This window comes from Grammomys surdaster, unplaced genomic scaffold (genome assembly GCF_004785775.1).
Source record: "Grammomys surdaster isolate TR1022 unplaced genomic scaffold, NIH_TR_1.0 277, whole genome shotgun sequence".
In the NCBI taxonomy this organism is placed as follows: Eukaryota; Metazoa; Chordata; class Mammalia; order Rodentia; family Muridae; genus Grammomys; species Grammomys surdaster.
The window spans coordinates 1,146,652-1,168,973 of NW_021604718.1; the positions used below are offsets into that span (position 1 = coordinate 1,146,652).

The 22,322-nt window shown below is 50.0% G+C and overlaps 1 protein-coding gene across 1 annotated transcript in view; it reads left to right on the forward strand.

Moving 5' to 3' along the window:
- Nudt3 (nudix hydrolase 3) overlaps positions 1-22,322 on the forward strand; it is a 53,436-nt gene that overhangs the window by 12,588 nt on the left and 18,526 nt on the right. The window contains exon 2 of the mRNA XM_028777025.1: positions 19,964-20,074. Within this exon, the coding sequence (XP_028632858.1) occupies positions 19,964-20,074 (111 nt within the window). The remainder of the gene's footprint in view (positions 1-19,963; positions 20,075-22,322) is intronic.

A 22,322-nucleotide genomic window follows, 5' to 3' on the forward strand; every position in this document is an offset into this window, starting at 1 on the left:
CTTTTTTTTTTTTTTTTTTTGCGGGGTAGGTGGGGTGGAAATTGACTTTAGGGCCTCCTGCGTGGTGCTGACACTCACTTTTCGTAACCCTGGAGATACACCCTCAGCCCTCAAACTCAAATTTTCATTCTATTCTTAAAATCCCCAACGGCCAGATACACAAATCTTGCCTCTCCCATGGCAAAACCATACTCTGTACACCGAGGAAGAGAAGCCTCCTGAGCTGTGTTGCTCAGGTTAGACACCTTGGGGTCGCCCTGGACTTTGCTTACTCCATACTCACATCTAACCTGGCTGGGATCCCAACTGCAGCCATCCCTCCTGACCTTCACTCTGCTGCCCTAGCCCAGCCCGTTCTTGCTTCTTTCCTGGACTGTTGCCAGGGCTTAGCTGGCCTCCCTACATCTGCCTTTCCTCCCATGTTATCCTCCACCCCAGTCGCTAGAATGAGTCTCTAACCCAGAAGTCAGATCATGTCCCTTATGTGCGTGCTGAGCCCCCTGCCGAGGCTCTGGCCTCGCCTCTGCCCTCGGGGTCCTGCTCTCCCCGTTCTCCAGCTACTTGGCTTCAGAGTTCTCTCTCTCCCATGTTTACCAGCCCTCCTCCCTCCGTTTGGTCTGTGACCATCATCTTCTCAGACCATTGGTAAGCACAGAAAGGCTGGGTCATGCTAGGGCACGCAGGAGGCAGAGGCAGGTGGGTCTCTGAGGCCAGCCTGGTCTACAGAGTGAGTTCCAGGGTTTCCAGGGCTTCCAGGGCTACAGAGAAACCCTGCCTCTAAACACTCAAAAAGGAGCAGCAGTATTAAATGACACTTGCCGCTATCACTGCAGCTCCACTGCTTTTCCCTTGGCGGCCCATGACCACTCCGTGTAGTGTGTGTTTGTTGACTGCCTGCTTACTCCAGAGTGCAAGCTCGCCCACAGGACAGGGACTTGGTTGTTTATGTATGTACTTATTTTCACAGTGACTTCTCTACCTTGGCACTCAGAGTGCAGAGGTGCTGGGTACTGTTTGGTGAATCCATGAATGTGTGGATAAGCCTGAAGAGTCTGACTTTGCCACCAAACTAGTGTGTAATGAACGAACAAATAAGCAAAGCTCGGGAAGTGCTGGTGCCTTCCAGGAATGCCTTAGTGTGTCCTGACAGTCCTTCCAGCTTACTGTGTGCTCAGGTATCAGTGAGAAGATATTTGGTACTTGTACTGCCTGGTTGTGTGTCAACTTGACACAAGCTAGAGTTATCACAGAGAAAGGAGCCTCCCTTGAGGAAATGCCTCCATGAGATGCAGCTGTAAGACATTTTCTCAGTTAGTGATCAAGGTGGGAGGGCCCATTGTGGGTGGGGCCATCCCTGGGCTGGTAGTCCTGGGTTCTATAAGAAAACAGGCAGAGCAAGCCACTGGGAGCAAGCCAGTAAGTAACATCCCTTCATGGCCTCTGCATCACCTCCTGCTTCCTGACCTGCTTGAGTTCCAGTCCTGACTTCTTTGGTGATGAGCAGCAACATGGAAGTGTAAGCTGAATAAACCCTTTCCTCCCCAGCTTGCATCTTGGTCCTGATGTTTGTGCAGGAATACAAACCCTGACTCAGACAGGACTGGTGAGGAGCAGCCCAGGGGGGTTTTATGTTCCTCGTATTGTAAACTTTTGTTGGGGGAGAGAAGGGAGTTTTTCCACTTGTGTTTTTATCACTTTGAGTTCTGTGTGTACAGGTGTACAGGTCTGTGCAGGCACTCACAGAGCACGGGTGGCAGCTTGCTCTGGGTTGCAGGTGTCTGTGAGCTGCAGGGTGTGATGCTGTAATCAAACGTGGGTCTCTGGAAGAGCAGCACATGCGGGGAAGTTTTGAACCGATCTTGCTTTGTCATCTATCCTGTCCTCAAACTCATTATGTAGCCCAGGCTGGCCTCGAACCTGTCAGTTCTCCTGTCTTCAGCATCCTGAGTGCTAGGATTGCAGACGTGCCACCAGGCTTAGCTGCTTCTCTGACTCTTACTGGATAATCTAAAGGACACAGGATTTCTATCAGATGCTAAGCTGTGCCACCAGGAAGGATTTGTTGGGGGATTGACACATATGTACTAGACCAGCAAGCCTGCTGGGCAGAGCCTGAAGCTGAGGGTTCTCTTTCTGCTGACATTCTGGAAGTTTTGGTTTGTTTTGTTTTCAAGACAGGGTTTCTCTGTAGCCCTGGCAGTCCTGGAACTCGTTCTGTAGGACAGGCTGGCCTTGAATTGAACTCACAGAGATCTGGTTGTCTCTGCCTCCCAAGTATTGGGATTAAAGGCGTGCGCCACCACTGTCAGGAAGCAAACTCAGTTTGAAAATACATCTTTCTTACCGTGTGGGGTATGGACAGGACATGTGCATGCATGTCACGGCAAGTTTCAGGAGTTGGTTCTCTTTCCGTGATGTGGGCCCTAGGGAGAGCGAACTCAGGTTATCAACCTTGTTGGAACAAGTCCCAGTATCTGCCAAGCGAGCCTTCCAGCCCCAAGAAGCAGTTAGCTTGTATGAGTGCTTTTCGTGTGGGACTTAATGTGGCCCTGTGCTTGCCCCTAGATGCTTATGTGGTTATTAAATGCTTTTCTTTGCTGCTGATTGCTGAGGTGACTCAGTTGCTGGACTCATATTTGGTCACTTGAGGGGTTGAGCCTTGCTCATAGCTTGTATATGTACTATACTGTGTTTGTGTCCCGGACGTTTTGTAGCATGTGTAGTCTGCCTTGAGCTACAAGGTGAAGCAGGTGAGGTGGGACCCGCAGCTACTTGGGAGATAGAAGCAGGAGAATTGGGAATTAGAGCCACCGCAGACTGTCCATAATAGACCATCTCAACAGCAAAGAGTAAACAAGACCCCAAGAAGAGAAAACAGTTAGATTTTATTCATAAAGTAAATTAAACAAGTAATCCAGGAAGATGCTAGGTATAACAGTGTCAGCTGGTCATGGTGCTTCTCCTCTGTCTCCCAGCTCTTGGGAGGCAGACAGACTGCAGTAGTCATAAGATACTGTCTGAGACTGCCTTTCTGTCAGGTACTACACTTTTTTTTTTTTTTTTTTTTTCCGAGACAGGGTTTCTCTGTGTAGTCCTGGCTGTCCTGGAACTCACTCTGTAGACCAGGCTGGCCTCGAACTCAGAAATTTGCCTGCCTCTGCTTCCCAACTGCTGGGATTAAAGGCTTGCGCCACACCGCCCGGTGGGGCTACACTTTTTTTTCTCCTCAAAAAAGGAATAATTTTTGTTATGGAAAAGTGTGCCGTGGTGTCTAGACAGACTGTTAACTAGTGGAGGTTCAGACATGCAGGATGTGGTATATGAGCTTTCCTCTGTGTGCAGGGCACCGGTCACTCCGAGACAGAGGAGTGCTGGGCAGGTGTTGACAGGGTTTGGAAGACTCTGGGGATGAGTTGGAATGCAGGGTGGTGTTGGGAGTGTGTGGTGCAGGTGTGGACACCTGGTTGTGTCAGGTTAGTGTAAAGAGGAACACACCTGGTCTGCCGAGATGGCTCATTGGGCAAAGTCACTGTCATCTGCAAGCCTGGTGAGCAGAGCTGGACCGCTGGGCCAGCCATCTCAGAAAGTTGTCCTCTGACCTCCACACCCAGCTGTATTTCTTGTGTGGGCACACTGTGTGCATGCTTGGGCCAGCACTCATGAAATAGATAAAAATGTAATAAAGAAATTAAACTATGCCTGGTGGTGGTGGCGCACGCCTTTAATCCCTGCACTCGGGAGGCAGAGGCAGGCGGATTTCTGAGTTTGAGGCCAACCTAGTCTACAGAGTGAGTTCCAGGACAGCCAGGACTAAACAGAGAAACTCTGTCTCGAAAAACCTAAAAGGAATGACTTACATTCTATTTTTGTTTAAGGTTTTAAAATATACACTTACATGAGACTATCTTTATAATTTAGTTTATAGCTAATAAATTTTAAATAAGCTGTAAGATAGAATGAATAAAGAGACAATGATATAAGAATAAAAAAATTAAACTATGATGAGAATAGGAATTTTCTTTCTTTCTTTTTTTTTTAAAAGATTTATTTATTATATGTACACTGTAACTAGTTGTTTTCAGACACACCAGAAGAGGGCATCGGATCCCATTACAGATGGTTGTGAGCCACCATGTGGTTGCTGGGAATTGAACTCAGGACCTCTGGAAGAGCAGTCAGTGCTCTTAACCACTGAGCCATCTCTCCAGCCTGAGAATAGGAATTTTCTAGGGAGAAAATCCTAGGCTAGCCAGGCCATGGAGATTCACGGGTCTGGATACCTAGTTCTTGGAAGCCTGTTAGAAGTCTCAGAGTGTATGGTAAAGAAAACTCTTTTCTCCTTCTTGCCCAGTGGCCCCGTCTCTGCCAAGAGAAGGCAGGAAGATCTGGGCTGGAAGGCAGAATGGACTTTGTTCAAAAAGAAGCAAAGAGTCTAAGGAAAGGATTGGCTAGAGACGATTGGCTACATGATCAATGTCGGCACTTCTAAAATCACCCACAGAACAGCCCTCAGAGAACAGCGTTCTGTGCTTTGACTTTATGCCTCAAACTGAGTCACTGAACGCACACTGCCGCAGTAAAGGTTCTGTGCGCTGAGCCTGCATCCAGAGGACGCTAAGCAGACACTCATGCGAAGGCCCAGACGCATACCAGCGTAGCCTGTCCTCCACACTCAGTACCCAGTGTCTCCTAGAACTGTCCCAAAGACCAAGAGTGTGCACAGCCTAGGGACAGGAAAAATGGACACTCAGAAGAGCAATTAGTTTTAAAGAAAATCTAGAACCTAGGATTTTGTCAGGCATGATGGGATAGTGATGTTAGTTGTGACGGTAGTTGATGTGGGTGAAGCCATGGTGGTGCTCAGGGCTTTAGAGAGAGCCGGAGAGCCAACCATGCACAGGAGAAAGGTAGAGTGGGGCGTGGCAGGGGGAGACACAAAGGGGCTTTGTTTGATTGGCTCACACGGGGCTGGGGTGTCACAGTGGCTTTCCCTACCCTGGGGAAGTGGGGTGTCATGGTGGCTGTCCTTACCCTGGGGAAGTGGGGTGTCATGGTGGCTGTCCTTACCCTGGGGAAGTGGGGTGTCACGGTGGCTGTCCTTACCCTGGGGAAGTGGGGTGTCACGGTGGCTGTCCTTACCCTGAGGAAGTGGGGTGTAGCTGCGTGGGAAAGCAGGACCAGGACCAGTAAGTCCGTACTCAGCAGTCCCAATCCAGAGCCAGAGGCCTGGATGCTCCCAGATGTGGCTGATGTCGCGCTCACACGGAAAGCTTCAGAGGACTCAATGCACAGGAGACGGCAGCCACACTTCTGCTGCTTTTCCTGGGAGTCCTTTCTATCTGGGTTGTTCTTGGAAGGTCTTTCAACCTCAGTTAATCATCTCTGGATGCTGCCTGCCACAGAGGTGTGTCTTCTGACATGGTGGCACACACCTTTAGTCACAGCTTGTGGGAGCTAGAGTGGGAGATGCCTCTCAGGAACTGATTTTAGACTAAGCAAGGTATGAGATGAGGAGTTGGAAGTTGACTAACAATTTCCCTCTCTCCCTCCCTTCCTGTTGTCTTGACAAAGTGTCATTGTAACTCTGGCTGGCCTTGAACTCCGAGACCCACCATCTTCTTTCTGCCTCCCTAGTGCTGGGATGGAGTGTGAGACAGCACCCTTGCAAGCTCTTCCTACTCCTGAGGCCCTGAGACACTGAAGAGAGAAGTGCCTGTCAGGACATGGCGAGGGCTCAGGAAAGGTTAGCCTTGTTGCTGTGGTCAGTTGATCAGTGCTGGCACAGAACTGTCCAGAGTGCTAGGGACAAACGCTGGTTGAGAGGTGGGGGTGCAGGAAGGCTGACTGAAGAGTGAGTGAAGTCTGCTCCACACTGTAGATCTGAGGGGGCACTTGGCTAGAAGGTCTCAGGGTCAACTCTCCCACTGCGGGCCTCCTCATTCTAGCTGCACAGGACAGACTTCACTGGGCTTTATGGAGAGAAAGGAAAGATTTACTGGTTCCATACCCTTTACCTTGAAAGAGAGGTTCTTTTTAGAGAACTTTTTAGAGGTCTGAGGTTAGACAGTCTTTAAATCTGACAGCCTCGAAGTAGTGTTGTCTGTGACCTATCCATCCACCTCTGCGATAGGAAGCTGAACCGAGGAAGGCTTGCTCTGTCTGTGGTGTTAGTTCTGGGAAAATAATGAGTACAAGGCAGGACATCCATTTTCTTTGGGCAAATCCACAAAAGGAAGTGAACAAGTAAACTGAAAAAGGCTTGACCAGACGTAGATCTCTCAGTAGACTCGGCACTTGACCAGACGTGATCTCTGAGGTAGACTCGGCGCTTGAACAGATGTGATCTCTGAGGTAGACTTGGCGCTTCAACAGACGTGATCTCTGAGGTAGACTCGGTGCTTGAACAGATGTAGATCTCTCAGGTAGACTCAGCGCCAGTGTTAACCTCAGAGTGGGGGATGAGAGGCAGCAACCCAGCTAACGGCCTGCAGCGTGCACGGCTCTGGCTGCAGAAGATGCTCTGATCACGTATCCGTATCCTGGCAGCAGCAGTGTGTGAACACTGTGGGCAGAAGCAGCTTAGGCATTTGTCAGAAACAGCTATTTTAGGCAAGTCTCTAAATAGGAATGAAGTCCATTTTACTATCAGTTTTTCCATCATAAAGATGTTTCGTGTTTGTTACAGTAGATTAGTTTTATTAACATTTGTGTTTTATGTGTATGGCTATTTTGCCTACATGTATGTCTGTGTCCCCTACTTGTGTCTGATGCCCTGGAAGGTCAGAAACAGCTGTGAGCCGCAGTGTAGGTGCTGGGAACCAAGCCCAGGCCCTTGAATCGCAGCTGGGGCTCCTAACTGCTGAGCTATCTGTCTCTAGCCCCGTTTGTATTTTTGAGACATGGTAAAACTATGCAGCTCTCACTCATGTACACCAGGCTGGCCTGAACTTACAGAGATCCTCCTGCCTCTTCTGAAGTACTGCCTCAGAAAATATCCTCTTAAGTGTCTACCAGATGTGGCTCACTTGAGCTCTAAAATGTCTCCTGTGTGTGGCTTTTCCCTTGTGGCATTGCATGGTGCCCTATTCTATCAGGTCAGTCTCTAGGTAATGTCCTCCAGTCCATAGGAACACCTCCCTTCTCAGTCTTCTTAGGCTTGGTTTTACATTGTGAATGAGTTATATGTGTTTTTATGGTACCTCAGAACATAGAATAGTTTTTTTCTAGTCTAAATTCTGCACATGCTTTTATTGGCTTTGTGTTCATTAAGAATGATTTACAGGACCAGGCAGTGGTGGCGCACGCCTTTAATCCCAGCACTTGGGAGGCAGAGGCAGGCAGATTTCTGAGTTCGAGGCCAGCCTGGTCTACAGAGTGAGTTCCAGGGCACCCAGGGCTACACAGAGAAACCCTGTCTTGAAAAACCAAAAAAAAAAAAAAAAGAAAAAAAAAAGAAAAGGGCTGGAGAGATGGCTCAGTGGTTAAGAGCACCGTCTGTTCTTCCAGAGGTCCTGAGTTCAATTCCCAGCAACCACATGGTGGCTCATAACCATCTGTAATGAGATTTGATGCCCTCTTCTGGTGTGTCTGAAGAGAACAACAGCGTACTCGCATAAAATAAATAAATCTTAAAAAAAAGGAAAAAGAACCCCCCCCCCCCAAAAAAAAAAGAATGATTTACAGGGCTGGAGAGACAGCTCAGCAGTTAAGAGCCTTGGCTCCCTTTCCAGAGGATCTGGGTTCAGTTCTCAGCCCCCACAGGCTCACAGCTGTCTCTAACTCATGCCCTCTTCTGGCTTCCAAGAGTGCCAGGCACACATGTAATACACAGACATACATGTAGGCGGAACACTCATATATATAAAATGTTAAAAAAAAATCCAGTTTCCCTGTTGTCTGGAGTTTGCTGTGCTGACTTAGTTGTGTAATCCCAGAGCCCAGAAGCCAGAGTCAGAAGCCCCGCTCTGAGTATAAGCTGCTCTGAGCTCCAGCCTGTGCTGCCGAGGAGTAAGGGCTGCCTCTTAATACAGGAACAAATGAAAAATGAAATGAATAACTCAACATTCCTCTCTGCTGTCGGTAACATTTTATATCACAAAATCTGGTAATGGTGCTAACCACAGTACTTACTGTGTTTCTCATCTCACAGTGTGCCTTTGTAAAAGTTTATGTGACACTTAACAAGTTATCTTTGACAATTACTGTTCTTTGGGCTGGCAATGGAGCTCAGTCAGTAAAATGTTTGCCTGTCATGCACGAAACCCTGGGCTGGATCCCAGCACCTTGTACAAAAATTTGGGCCTGGTGCACAGCTGCAATTCAGCACGTGGGAGGAAGGAGCAGGAGGGTCCGTACATGATCCAGGGTTCTTGGCTCCATAGTGGGTTTGAAGCTAGCTCGAGCTACTTGAGACGCTGTTTGCATTTACCGTGTTAGACGTGCTGGATATATACAGGATCATGAGTTGAAGGCCACCTGGGTATGGGGGTTTGAAAAGGAATGGCCCCGCATAGACTTGTGGGTTTGAGTGTTTGGCCCATAGGGATTGGCACTTACTAGGAGGTGTGACCTTGTTGGAGGCAGTATGTCATTGTGTGGGCGGGCTTTCCGGTCTCCTGGGCTCAAGCTGTGCCCAGTGCACCACACAGTTTCCTTCTGCTGCCTTTGGATCAAGATGTAGAACTCTCAGCTCCTCCAGCACCATGCCTGCCTGCATGCTGCCATGCTTCCTGCCATGAACCTCTAAAACTGTAAGCTAGCCCCAATTAAATGTTGTCCTTTATAAGAGTTGCCATGGTTACGGTGTCTCTTCCTAGCAATGAAATCCAAACAAAGACACTCTTTCTCAGAAGTATTTAAAAACAAACAAAAATAACTATTGTACACTTTCTGCCTCTTTCCCTCAGTGCTGGAAAGAAGTCTTGTTTTTATTGGATCGGTGTGCAGTGTGTGCAGAGAGAGTGTCAGACATCACCTACTCGTCAGTACCGTTTACTGAGTTGAGGCTGTTGTTAATGATTTCAGAGAGGGCCTGGTATAGAATTCTTCCAAGTAGACAATCAGTAACAATCGTGGAGATTGTCCCTGTGTCACAGCCTCGCCTCGGTACCTGCTGGGTCCCTGTGTCACAGCCTCACCTCGGTACCTGCTGGGTATGGCAGGCTTGTTTTGTAGAGTCTTGCAGCAGTCGTATATGCGCTTTGAAGACACAGAACAGTGGTTTTAGACTGTCTCCTCAGTGCTGGGGATTGGACGTAGGGGCTTACGCAGGCCTTACGCAGGCCCGGCGTGCACTCTAACCACTGAACTGTGAGGCTCAGGTCATTAGTAGGTGTTAAAGAAATAGCGTGACTATGGTGGCGCACACCTTTAATCCCAGCACTTGGGAGACAGAGGCAGGAAGATCTCTGAGTTCAAGGCCACCCTGGTCTACAGAGCAAGTTCTAGGACAGCCAGGGATATTGTTTGGTTTTGTTTTTTGAGATCCACTTGCCTCTGCCTCCCGAGTCCTGGAATTAAAGGCATGCGCCACCACTGCCCGGACTTTTTTTTTTTTTTTTTTTTAATATTTAAGCATCCATGGAGGTCAGAGGTGTAGGATCCCCTGGAGTTGTGAGCTGTCCGTTATGGAACTGGGGTCCCTGAGACAGCAGACACTGCCCTTGGCTGACGCACACTTGTCTTGATTCTCCTTCCTTCCCACAGAGTTCCTCCTAGGTGTCCTTGTAGTTGAGAATGGTCGTATGACCCAAGAGCATGTGTTCGCCCCATTCTGTCATCAGTGTTGAATGCCTAGAGTTACACAGACACTCCTGCGGGGTCCCTTTAGCCCTGGAGGGGTGATGCAGGCATCGCACGCAGGACTGAGCTTCAACAGCCCTGTGTTGTCAGTGCGTGGATCGTCTGTGATTTCTGCAGCCATCGCTGCACTGGAGAAGGAGTCTTCCCCGGCAGAGGTGACGCAGCAGCACTCTATGGTCATAAGCAGCTGTCGGGAGGAGCCGATGAGCACACATGTCCTCCTCTATCGGAATAGCAGCAGCTTCCCCACAATGGCTCGGGACCTCCCAGCAATGACGTTGACGACTGTGGTAATAGTGCAGGTTTGCTGTGCTGCTTGTGAGCTTCCTGCGTGGTGCATGGGCACGCAGACTTGTCCTTGGGTGTCCTTCCTCACCTTCCGTTTTGTAGTGAGGCAGGATCTCTGTTGAGCATGCATACAGCAGGCTTCCTGGCCCGCCAGCTTCCATGGTGTCTCCTCCTTACGCCTCATCTCACTGTGAGCCTGCTAGAATGACAGTGCCGCCACTGAGACTTGTTTACTGTATGTTGGAGTGCTTTATCTGCAGGCCAGAAGAGGGCATCGGATCCCATTACAGATGGTTGTGAGCCACCCTGTAGTTGCTGGGAATTGAACTCAGGACCTCTGGAAGAGTGGTCAGTGCTCTTAACCGCTGAGTCATCTCTCCAGCCCCATGTAACTTTTAAAGTGTGGGTTCTGGAATTCCAAATTTTGTTTCTCATGTTGATGTGGTACATAGTTTTATCTCTCTAGCTTACCTTTTTGTTTTTGACGAAGTCTCTCACTGGCCTGGAGGCAGGACTGGATGTGGACAGTCTGGGAACCCCAGCTTTCTCCTCAGCTCTGAGAGTCCTGGCTACTGTGCATTTTTAATTTTTGATTTTTTAAGACTCAGTGTTTTGCCTGCAGATCTGTCTGTGTACCACACGCATGCCTGGTGCCTGTACAGGCCAAAAGAAGGCATTGGATCCTCTGGAACTGGAGTTTCAGACAGTTATTAGCTGCCATGCGGGTACTGGAAATAGAACCTGAGTGCCCTGGACGAGCAGGCAGTGCTCTCAACCACTGAGCTCGCTTCCAGCCCAACCGTGTTCTTTTTCTCCCTTTCCTTTTCTGTATCCTCCCTCCCTCCCTCCCTCCCTCCCTCCCTCCCTCCCTCCCTTCCTTCCTTCCTTTCTTTTTTTGGGTGGGGGGTTGTCTTAGAGCTTAAATTCAGGTCTTCAGGCTTGCATGGCAAGGGCTTATCCAGCCTAATATAGATAGATTAGCATATTAAGATTTCTTTTGGACGTAGACAGTCATAGATTATTCAACAACAGTTTGTTTTGTTTTGAGATAGCCCTGGCTGTCCTGGGCCTCTCTGTAAATCACGCTGGCTTAGAACTCACAGAGACCCAGCTACTTCTGTCTCCCCAGTGCTGAGATTAAAGGCCTGCACTCCCACACCTGGCAATAAATATTTTTTTAGGCATTGGCTTCTTTTTAGGCCCTTCTGAACAAGAGCAAGGCCTCTGCTTACAGATAATCAAGCTCTGAAACACTATCACAGACCGAGGTGGCTTTGTTTAGAAGAAGACCAGATCCTGAGCAGTTAGTGGATGTGTTTCTTGGCCTGCGGCAGGGTATGGTAGTTAGGTGACCTGCCCTTGTCTGTGTGCCCTGGCCAGGAAAGCAGCAGCTGGGTTGGTTCTCAGTGACTCAGTGGGAGAAGCGCAGGGTGGGCTGCAGAGTGCCGAGTGGGACACTCCGGCCCCTTGAACCCTCACGTCACCGCACTTACTGTACTTACGTCCTAGTCCTCAATGCTCGCCCCCTCCACGCCCGCCTCCCCCACTAAAACAACAAAGGAAAAAAGTCCATTTTATGCTGTTCATATGCTCACTGGAGCATAAACGCCCAGTGCTCAGTGCCCTGGAGCCCCAGCCACCACCCCCGCTCCTGCCAGAGCTGCCTTGGTGTCACCGCTACAATGTTCAGAAGTTGTCCTTGATGCCTTTCTCTCGAGGCTGTCACCTTTGAGGGGCAGTGGGGCGGGTGGAGGTTGGAGTTGTCCCCGAGTCCTTTACATTCGTCTTTCTCAGCTGTGTCTGCGGTCTTCGATAGCACTGCAGGAATAGCTTTCATTGCCCCTCACAGTCTGCGCTCAACAGTGGGCACTCGGAGCCTGGGCTTTCCCGTGCTTTCTGGCAACAGCATGAACCGGGATCATCCCCTTGGTCTCGGGGCAGCGCGGACCACTGATGCCGACAAGGCTCTCTGCCGAGGGACAGACTGTGGAGGTCTTTTGAGGAGGTTTCCAATAAATGGACCATTTTTCTCGAACATCTCATCGCTGTTCAGAGCCAGGAAATAGTGCAGCCGGGCAGCTTGCTTGGGGGCTGGATCCACTCAAGCCTCAGGCTGCTGCTGCTGCACTCGTCCTCCCTCCCTGCTGCTCCTCTGTCAGCCCTTCTCTCTCAGACACAGCGGCGGTGCCTCCAGCTCCGCCCACGCGCTGCTCGGTTCTCCGTCTTCCCGCCTCTCATCTCCTGTTCCTCCGCTGTAGTGGCATTGCAAGCTTCTGTGTCATAACCACAACCCCTTTTGCCCAGACAGCTTGTTGCAATGAGTTGTTGGTCTGGTTTTTCTCTGTGCCTCAGTGTGTGCGAGTGCGGCACAGCTGGCGGTTGGCCTCGGGGTGCTGGGTCCGTTAGAGCCGAGCACAACAAATGGACCCGGACAAACAGGAGCGAGTTAGTGTCTTAGTGTTTACTCTGTTTGTTTATTTTCATGGTGCCAGGAGTACCTGAGGGCCACACACTTGCTAGGCAGTTAAAAGTAGATGGTCAGTTAAAAACTAGAGGTGGTTCTTATATTTAATCTTTTTATTTATTTGGTAAACATGACTGTGCATATCTCCTAATTTATTCAAAATGTTTTAAAATTGTGGTAAAATATACACAATATAAAATTTGTATTTTAACTGCTCTGCAGCACTCATTCCAGTCACACGGTTCTGTAGCTGTCCTCCGCTTCCAGCTGCGGGACACCCCCCTCCAAGTCCCACGCTGGAACCCTGTGCCCTCTCAGTAAGTCCCCATTCCTTAACTTCAGAGCCCTGGACAGCTGCCTTTCTGAATTTGATTGGACTGCTGGAGAGTCCGCTCAGAAGTGGAATTGGGCACCTTTTCCTTTTTTCCAGCGGGCGTATTGCAGCATAGCAGCTTCCTGGCTCATCTGTGTCACAGGGTCAGAGCGGCTCTTCCCTCTAGAGCTTACACTCAGATACCTTGCTTCTCTTTGCCAGTTTAAAAGACTGGAAATCACCTGTCAGCATCGGGCCCTGCTAGTCCTTTACTGATTGATTGGACGTGAGTACTGAGTGTGTTTCATATGCACTTTTAAGATCACACTTGGCCATGCAGAGTAACCAAGACTCAGCCGTGACTTTATCTGGTGACTATAGGGAGAGATGCAGGAGTAGTGGCTCACACTGAAGAGCATGCGCTGCTCTTGCAGAGGGCCTGGTTTTCATTCCCAACCCCCGACCCTCTTGGTAGTTCGCCGGCACCCACAGTCACAGTTCCAGGGATCTGATGCCCACCTTTGACCTCCTCAGGCTGCAAGTGCATACACAGTGCAATTCACCTACAGAGATGGCTAAGCGTTTAAGAGCTCTCAGCTCTCCAGAGAGCCGGAGTTGGTTTCCCAGTGCTCATAGCTAGGGTGGGTGTGGGGGTGAGGAGAGAAAGAGGTTGAGAGAGAGAAATATTGAGAGACTTTGAGAGAGAGATATTAAGAGAGAGAAGTATTGAGAGACAGAAATATTGAAGGATAGATATTGAGAGAGAGAGAGATGGGGGGGGAGAGCTAGCGCTAGCTTACCACCCACCACCCATGAGTTCAGCTCCAGAGAATTTGATGCCCTCTTCTGGCCTCCGAGGATACATGTGCACAAAACTATCCCCTGCATAGAACACACTCATATGCATAATCAATAAACAATAAGAAATTTAAATGCACATAAGGGAAACAACTTGGTGAACTTCAGTTGGAAATATTGAAAGTGATTTAGGAGACTTTATAGAATAGTTACGGAACAGGCAAGTGTAGTTGCTAGAAGAGAACAAGAACTTACTTAGTAAGGGCGCTGGAGAGATGGCTCAGCGGTTAGGAGCACCGACTGCTCTTCCAGAGGTCCTGAGTTCAATTCCCAGCAACCACATGGTGGCTCACAACCATCTGTAATGGGATCTGACCCCTTCATATGGGTGTCTAAAGACAGCGACAGTGTACTTTGGGCTGGAATGAGTGGGGGTGGAGCGAGCAGGGCCGGAGCAAGAGGGAAAAGGGAAGGGGGGAAAAAGAACTAAGTAAGTTCAAGTTTGGTCCTAAGTGCAGTATTCTGCCAGGCAGCTGTATTTTCCTGCTCATTGTATTTACAGTGGAGCTCTGAATAGAGAAGGGTAGACCGAGTTAAGAGTTGTGAGGAGGAAGGAACGAGAGAGAAAGGAGGAGAGAAGGAGGAGAGGAGTGATGGAGGCAGATGTTACCCTCGTGTCTCTAGCTATCAAAGGTAGTTATTATTATCAAGGTTAGATATTTGGGAAAAGAGTTGTAATTGTGTGGGCATCTTCTGTGTTGAGTACTTGCTGTTATATAAATCTATTTGGATAATCTTTAAGCATTAAGAGTCTTATTTCTACCGGGTACCGGGAGGGTGGAGGGTGGCAATTCCTGTCTGGGGTTGAGCCAGGCACTGTGAGGGTGGTGGAGTTGGCTCAGGAGCCACGCTGAGAGAGAGCAAGGGCTCCCCAGAGCTGGCCGGCTGCAGGCTGCCGGCTGCCGGCGCTGCAGACTCCTTTGATACTAGCACTCAAGAGGCAGAGGCGGGCAGATCTCAGTTTCAGACCAGCCTTATCTACAAAGCAAAGGCTACACAGAGAAACCTTGTCTTGAAGAACAAAGCAAACCAAAAGTTACCTATAATAATTTGAAATATGTTTGTCATCCAACTTCAATTATTTTTTTTTTTTTTTGAGACAGGGTTTCTCTGTGTAGCCCTGGCTGTCCTGGAACTCACTCTGTAGACCAGGCTAGCCTCGAACTCTTGCACTCAGAAATCCTCCTGCCTCTGCCTCCCAAGTGCTGGGATTAAAGGCGTGCGCCACCACCGCCCGGCTCAATTATTTTTTTCAGTATTTTATTTATTGGACCAAGCATGGTGGTGCACACCTTAAATCCCAGTGCTTGGGAGGCAGAGTCAGTATCTCACATCTCAGGCCAGCCAGGGAATAAGCTTCCAGAGATACTGCTATTGTTGTTGTTGTCTGTGCCTGTGTCGTATGTATGTGGTGTGTGCGCCGCAGGGGGCAGTCTCTCGTTCTTTCTCGTGCTCCTGTCCCATGAAGCTTTGCTGCAGTCAGTTTCACTGTCTCTGTCTTCCATCTTGCTGTAGGAAAGCTGGGATTACAGATAGGTACCGCTAGGTCCAGCTTTGTATGTGGGTTCCCAGGATCTGACTGAGAGAGTCAGGCTGTCACACTAGCCCTCTCTTCCTTAATTCTTTGTGTCCAGTTGAAGTAGGTTACAGGGTACTTACTGTCCAGAGCCCTGTGCTCTGAGAGTGTATGGGGAGCAGAGTCATTTCTGAAGGCTGTTGGCTGGATCAGTTTTCACCTGGACATGTAAGAGTTGTAAGTACGCCATTACTAAAAATACATGCCACTCAGACCTCTCCCGTATATGTGCTGAATGCGTCTATTTTGGGCCCTATTGCACTGCCAAGACGCCCTAATCTCCCACAGCTGCCGAACATGCCCCTTATCCTTGAGTGACAAGCCTGCTTCCTTCTCCATCAGCTGGCACACAGGGTAGTTGTGTCTCAGTACTGCGGGCACATGAGTAAATCTGCCCCATTTTTCCTTCCACCTTGTCTGTCTGACACTTCAGGGGTCTCTTGTGCAGCTCCCACCTCTAGAGGACTTGTTTGAATGCCAGCAGGTGAGGAGACTCACTAAGCAGGTTTAACTTGGGAAAGGACCGGGGTAACAGTAGCCAGCTTCACACTCAGAGGTCTGCCTGCCTCTGCCTGCCCACACTGGACTAAAGACATGCACCACCATGGCCTTCTAACGGTGCACTTTGTAGTAGTGGTGTGTGGTCACCACAGCCTTCTAAGGATACATCTTTGTAGTAATGGTGTGTGGCTCTGGAAGAGTCCTGGAACGTAGTAAACTCTGGTTAGTGCAGCCTCTCAGTTCACAGGCCTGAGGGAAATAACTTCTGGGAGGAAAAGTCAACTTTGTTGATGGTTTCATTGAGATTTCAGGCTGTCACAGCAGGTGGAGCAGGGGCTGTCTGTGAGGACACACCATGACCCAGGAAGCAGAGAGTACAGGAAGCAGAGACAGGTTAGATCTGGAAAGACCTGCCCTTCGTGAAGTACTGCTGAAGGCCAGTTGAGCCTGAAGGCCCTCCGGGTCTTTGATACAGTAATACCAAGCTGGCTTGAGCCTGCAGACCGCTTTTCAGACCCATTTATAATGCAAATGGTCTAGTTCCTCCTCCCTACGGGCTGTGGTCTAAAGTCCAATCCTGTTCTAATCAAGGCCAGAGACACGATCCCCGAGGGCTACAACCAGAGCATAGCAGTGAGGGGCCAGGATATCTTCTGAGGCCCCAGGCAATATAAAACAGAAGGTTACAGACTTCCAGTACGTGATGACAGAGTGAACATTGCCAGTGTGAATCAGTAGCAGATTGTCACTGGAAGACTGGACCTGGCAGAGCCACCCAGTTCTGGGTCCAGCCTGTAGACTGTGTGGTGGTAGTCCCACCCCCTTGTCTCTGACATTTGCAGCCTGTGTAGCCTGGGCTGCTTCACTTGGTCCCCCAATAGGCATCCTGCATTCCTGGTATCCACAGCAGCCTCCGCTCTCCACTGTGACGGTAGGAATGCCATTGTGACTCGAGATTTCCCTCATCCTCAGTCCATGCAGGGACGGACCCGTAGAACACATGGTGGCACGTGATCTCCACAGTACTGCAGGCTAAAGCTGAGTGCACAGGCCAGCCTTGGGGTAGGCAGAGCCTTCACAGGCATGCACAACTCAAGGATTCTGTGAGCTAGAACTTACCAGAAGGTCCTGCCATTGTAAAGGCAGTGTCTCAAGCAGGGGCCAGGTGCTGTGAGAACACGGCCTGGAGACATGACTGGGTGAGGGAGGCTGCCACCAGAGTCTGTGTGGTGTTGGATGTGGCTTCTGTGACAGGTGGGAGAGTTAGGGGGTGTGGCCTTGTTTGTGGGGGTGTGGCCTTGTTGGAAGAGTTATCACTGGGGGTAGGCTTTTAGGTTTAAGAAGCCCACGCCAGTCTTAGGTTGTGTAAGTGCACTGTCTGTCTGTGTGTGTATGTGTGTGCATGTGTGTCTGTCTTTCTTGCTTTGTCTCTCTCTCTGTCTTGCTCTCGCTCTCGCTCTGGAAAAGTTTCCGTGGTCCTACTGCACAGGCACCTTCCCAGTGCCTGTGAAGATTGGTTGGGCAGACAATGGAGTCTCCTGGTGTGCTCACATGTGGAAAGTGGTTGTTGTCAAAGGGACTGCATGGTTTAGAGGCGGAAAGCTGGGAATGCCCAGGGTCTCCATCCAGAAGCCCAAGACTGTGACTCCGTGACGAGTGCTCTCCAGCACACATATGATCTTGGTTTTGGATTCTAACACCAAAAACCAAACAGAAAACAAATGAACAAAAAGGCCATATTAATAAAATCCTCCAGAGGGGCTGAAGAGAAGGGCAGCAGTTAAGAACACTGGCTGTTCTTCCAGAGGTTCTGGGTTCTGTGGCAGCTCCTGGGTACTTGTTACTTCAGTTTCAGGTCATCTGATGCTTCCTTTTTTAAAATTTAATTTTTTATTCTATGCAAGTAGGTGTTTTGCCTGCCAGTATGTGCATGCAGTGCCCACAGAGAACTAGAAAAGAGTTTTGGATCTCCTGGAACTGGAGTTAGGAAGCTGTGAGCTGCCATGTGGCTGCTGTGAGTTGAACCCAGGTTCTGGAAGAGGTGGGCAGGAGGAGCAGGGCCCTTAATTGCTGAGCCATCTCTCCATCCAGACGGATGCTCTTTTCTGGACTGTGCAGGCACTAGGTACCAATGTGATCCACACATACATCCGGCAAAGCACTCAGCACGTGGTGACCCGTCAGGTCTGGGAAGCAGAAGCTATCCTTGGTGAAGCAGACCCCAGCAGAGGTGGCTTAAGGGTAGGCCCATATTAGTTACTCGCTTTTCTGCTGGGACAGAGTCCTTTACAAGGACACCTGAAGGAAAGCAGGGAGGCAGGGGTGGGCTGACAGTGTCCTGTGTGTGGTGTCCTCGTCACCACAGTAATGTATCTTCCTACACAAAGCAGGATTGACATTCCCAAAGCAGCGCTGTGTGAGTCCATGAGTTTAGTCTGGGCTCTGTGTGTGAACTGTGGAACCCGTCTGCACCCCGTAGCCTCCTGTGGTCCACACGGGACAGATTCTGTGGATCAGCAGCAGGAGACTGTTGTGACAGGGAGACGGGGATTTAGGGGATTTAGGGGGAAGCCCCAGGTGTGGAAGGAGATGGGGTGGTGGGAAGCCCAGTGGCTTCTGTGAGGCAGAGGCAGGAGTGAGCTGCAGCAGCAAAGATGGCTGCAGGGTGGAAAACGGGAGCTCAGAGGGAGCGCAGATTAGAATAGGGCAGGAGGCTCCGCCATCACCAGAGAATGAACTGCCTGTGGGAAGCAGCCCTCCCTCCTTAGCTTGGGAAGGAGCAGCTGCTCGTGTGGGAGTCCCAGACAGTGTGGGGGGGGGGCTGGAGAGAGTGTGCACTGTTTCCACCATCACCAGAAAGCCGGTTAAGTCCAACATAGTAAAATTAGAATCTTTCAAGATTGATTTTCTTAGTTTTTAATTGATGTGTGAATACGTGTGGGTATGTACACATGGATGTGTTACCAGCTGAGTCCAGAGGAGGGTGTTGATTGCCCTGGAGATGGACTTACCCTGTGCGAGCGCTGGGAGCAAACTGGGTTCTCTGTGAGAACAGCAAGCCCATTTAATGGTTGAGCCGTCTCTAGCCAGGCTTTTGCATTTTGTCTTTTATCCCTTTGTTTATTTGTTCTGAGACAGTGTCTCTCTCTCTCCCTCCCCTCTCTCTGTCTCTGTCTCTATCTCTCCTTCCCCTCCCCCCTCTCTCGTTTCTCTGTGTAGCCCTGGCTGTCCTGGAACTCACTCTGTAGACCAGGCTGGCCTCGAACTCAGAAGTCCGCCTGCCTCTGCCTCCCAAGTGCTGGGATTAAAGGTGTGCGCCACCATTCAGTCCCAGCTGGGCATGACGGCTCACACCCATGTAATTTTAGCGCATGGAAAGTAGAGACGAGAGGACAGGCCGGCCAGATTGGCAATGGCACGAGACCCTGTTTTTTAATTGTGATATACATTAAAGAAGAATTCCAGGGCTGGAGAGATGCCACTGTAGTCCTCCTTCCTGAGGACCCGGGTTTGATTCCCAGCACCGATATGGCCGCTCACAGCAATCTGTAATTTGAGCTCTAGGGGCTCCAGCGCCCTCTTCTGGCCTGCATGCACATGGCGCACGGACATACATACCTGCATAGCAGGTGGTAACTTTTCAAACAGACTAACTAAAAAGAACTCCGCTCATCAGCAGCTGTAGCACTTGAGTAGTAGAAGGACTTCCGCCGCACCGGCGCCCAAAGGGAGCCCAGCTCTGGGAGTGCACTGCTGGCAAGACACGTGTGTGGCCTGTGGCGGCATCCACAGCCGGCAGGCGGCCTCACTCCTGGTCCTCGTGTGGCTTTTCCAGGCTTGTTACTCGCACCTGTTTATGTGTTACCTGATTGGCTGTATATGCTAAGGGATTTAGGAAAAAGGAGAGGATGGACGAGAGGATGAGACAGACAGACAGACAGCTGAGTGAGGGGAATGAAAGACCACAGCCCTCCGTTGTTCCCTGAAGATGCCCTTGGCATGTCCTGGGCGCATGCCTACTGTTCCCAGCACCAGGCACTACCTCGTGGTTATTTGCAGGTGTAAACAAGCTGTGCTTCTAAGTTACTGTGGTACTCCTTCTGTTTGGACTGATTTGTGAATAGCTTCTTGAACGTGACCTCCCTCTGACCTCTGACTTCAGGTGCTGCTCGTGAGCAGTAGCCGCCATCCAGACCGATGGATTGTCCCTGGAGGAGGCATGGAGCCTGAGGAGGAGCCGAGTGTGGCGGCGGTCCGGGAAGTGTGTGAGGAGGTACGTGCTGACGTCCTGTCCTGCAGGTGGTACTGTCCCCTGTCTCAGCCCCCAGAAAGACAGCATTTGACTGTCACCACAGCCTCATGGCTGCAGTGCTGTGACACGGCAGGGATGGTCCCCATTCTCTGCAGGAGGAAGGCTGTCGCTAGGGAGGTGTCTCGTGACAGCTGTCAGGCCTTTGTGACTTCTCGTGGCCGTCCTCCAGCATCACCTCGGAACGTGTTGTAGATCAGATGTTAGTGTTCCAAGGAGGCAGCTGCTTGCTGAGGCTTGTTCTTGGTTCCGTGGAGGAGGGAGAGCCATGGCTCCTAGTGCTGGTTACGGTACGGCTTGAGAGGTGACAGCCTTTCAGTCACCTGTGACCACCTCACTGCGTGTGCCAGGATGATCCAGAGTCAGCTCGAGAGCCCTTCGATCCCTCAGCTTGCGGACTCGGCTTCGTGGAAGAGCGCTTTTCTGGCGTGTGTAAGACCACGTTCAGACTCCAGGAATTCTCCCCTCTCTGAAAAAAAAAAGCTTATGGACTAAGGGAGAGAGAGGCCAGGAGTGGAAGCCGAGAGGACAGAGAGGGCGATCCAGAGCCGCGGCCAGCCTTGCTGAAGACTCAGAAGAGCACGGCTGAGACTCCTCTCTCCCCACAACTTCTTGGCACATAGTTAATGTTTTTTTAAAAAACACATTTGTTGCCGGGTGGTAGTGGCGCACGCCTTTAATCCCAGCACTTGGGAGGCAGAGGCAGGCGGATTTCTGAGTTCGAGGCCAGCCTGGTCTACAGAGTGAGTTCCAGGACAGCCAGGGCTACACAGAGAAACCCTGTCTCGAAAAACCAAACCAAAAAAAAAATATATATATATTTGTTCTAGTGAGAGTCAAGCCTGATTTTGTGGACATATAACGTAGCAGTTAGGATACTCGGGACCTAGGCATACACTTTAGTGGTGGTCAAGGTTTTCCCTAACGTGGACAAGGGGCAACTCTCAGTACTGCCAGAACCAAACAAGAAGGCTCTTGGCTGGGCTGTGGCTCAGTTGGTAGAGTGGTAACCTCACATTCCTGAGTCCTGAGTGCGACCCCAGCACTGTATGAACTGGGATCTTGGTACAGACCTGTAATTCCAACACTAAGAAGTGGAGGCAGGAGGATCAGACGTTGAAGATCCTCAGCAGTGAGTTAGAGGCAGCCTGAGCTACGTGAGCCTCTGTGCCAGATACCTGCTTAGAGCTGTTGGGCGGGCTCTTGCTGAAGCCCCGTGAGGATCTCTTACCCAGAGTGTTCTTGAGGCTCTGTCCCTCTTGCCCTGGCCGTAGGGGACCATGACTCCTGTGGGCTGTGGCTGTGCCCCCAGTCCTCCCGTGTTGTCCCACTGTCCTTTGGCTGTTGTCTGTCTCCGTAGGGTAGCAGCCTACCCCTCCCTGTCTTGTCTCCTCTGCAAACACAGGGTCTGCACGTTTGCCTCCCGTCCTTACTTGGAAGAGACATCTGTGCTCAGAGCAGCTTCTGCCCAGGGTGACTGCCCGTCGCAGGGCCTGTCTGCATAGCTTGGCTTGCAGAGCCTCTTCAGAGTTATCAGCCCGATGTAGTGTTTCATGCCCATGATCCCAGCACTGGGGGCAGAGGCAGGGTGACCACTATAAGTAGTTTCAGGCTAGCTTGGTTACATAGTGCATTGAGTTCCAAGACAGATAGGTTCCGTATCAAGACCCTGTCTCGAAATAAACAAACACCTTTAATTATATCACTCAGGAGACAAAGGCAGGTAGCTCTCTGCCTCACAAGTAAGCAAAATAAGTAAATAAATAACAGGAGACTGATCAATAAATGTTTTGAGTTTTTTTTGTTGTTGTTTGTTTGTTTTTTGTTTTTCTGATGTAGCGTTTCTTTTTATAACAGCCCTGGCTGTCCTGAAACTTGCTTAGTATACAAGTCTGGCCTTGAACTCAGAGATCTGCCTGCTTCTGCTTCTCAAGTGCTGAGATCCAACGTGTGTGCCACTGCTTGGCTATAAAACTGTTTACAATTTATTTGGTTAGAGATTTACTTACATTTTAATTTAAGATACACTTTTCTATGGCATAATATGAATGGGTATCTGGGTGTGATGCATGCCTGTGTCCTACCACGTGGGAGGTGGGGGGCAGGAGTCAGTAGACTCTTGCCTGAGATGCTCTTTAAACATAGAAAACCCTGATAATCCGTAATTTTAGTCAGATAAGAGCATTACACTACACAGAAGTCACACAGTCAG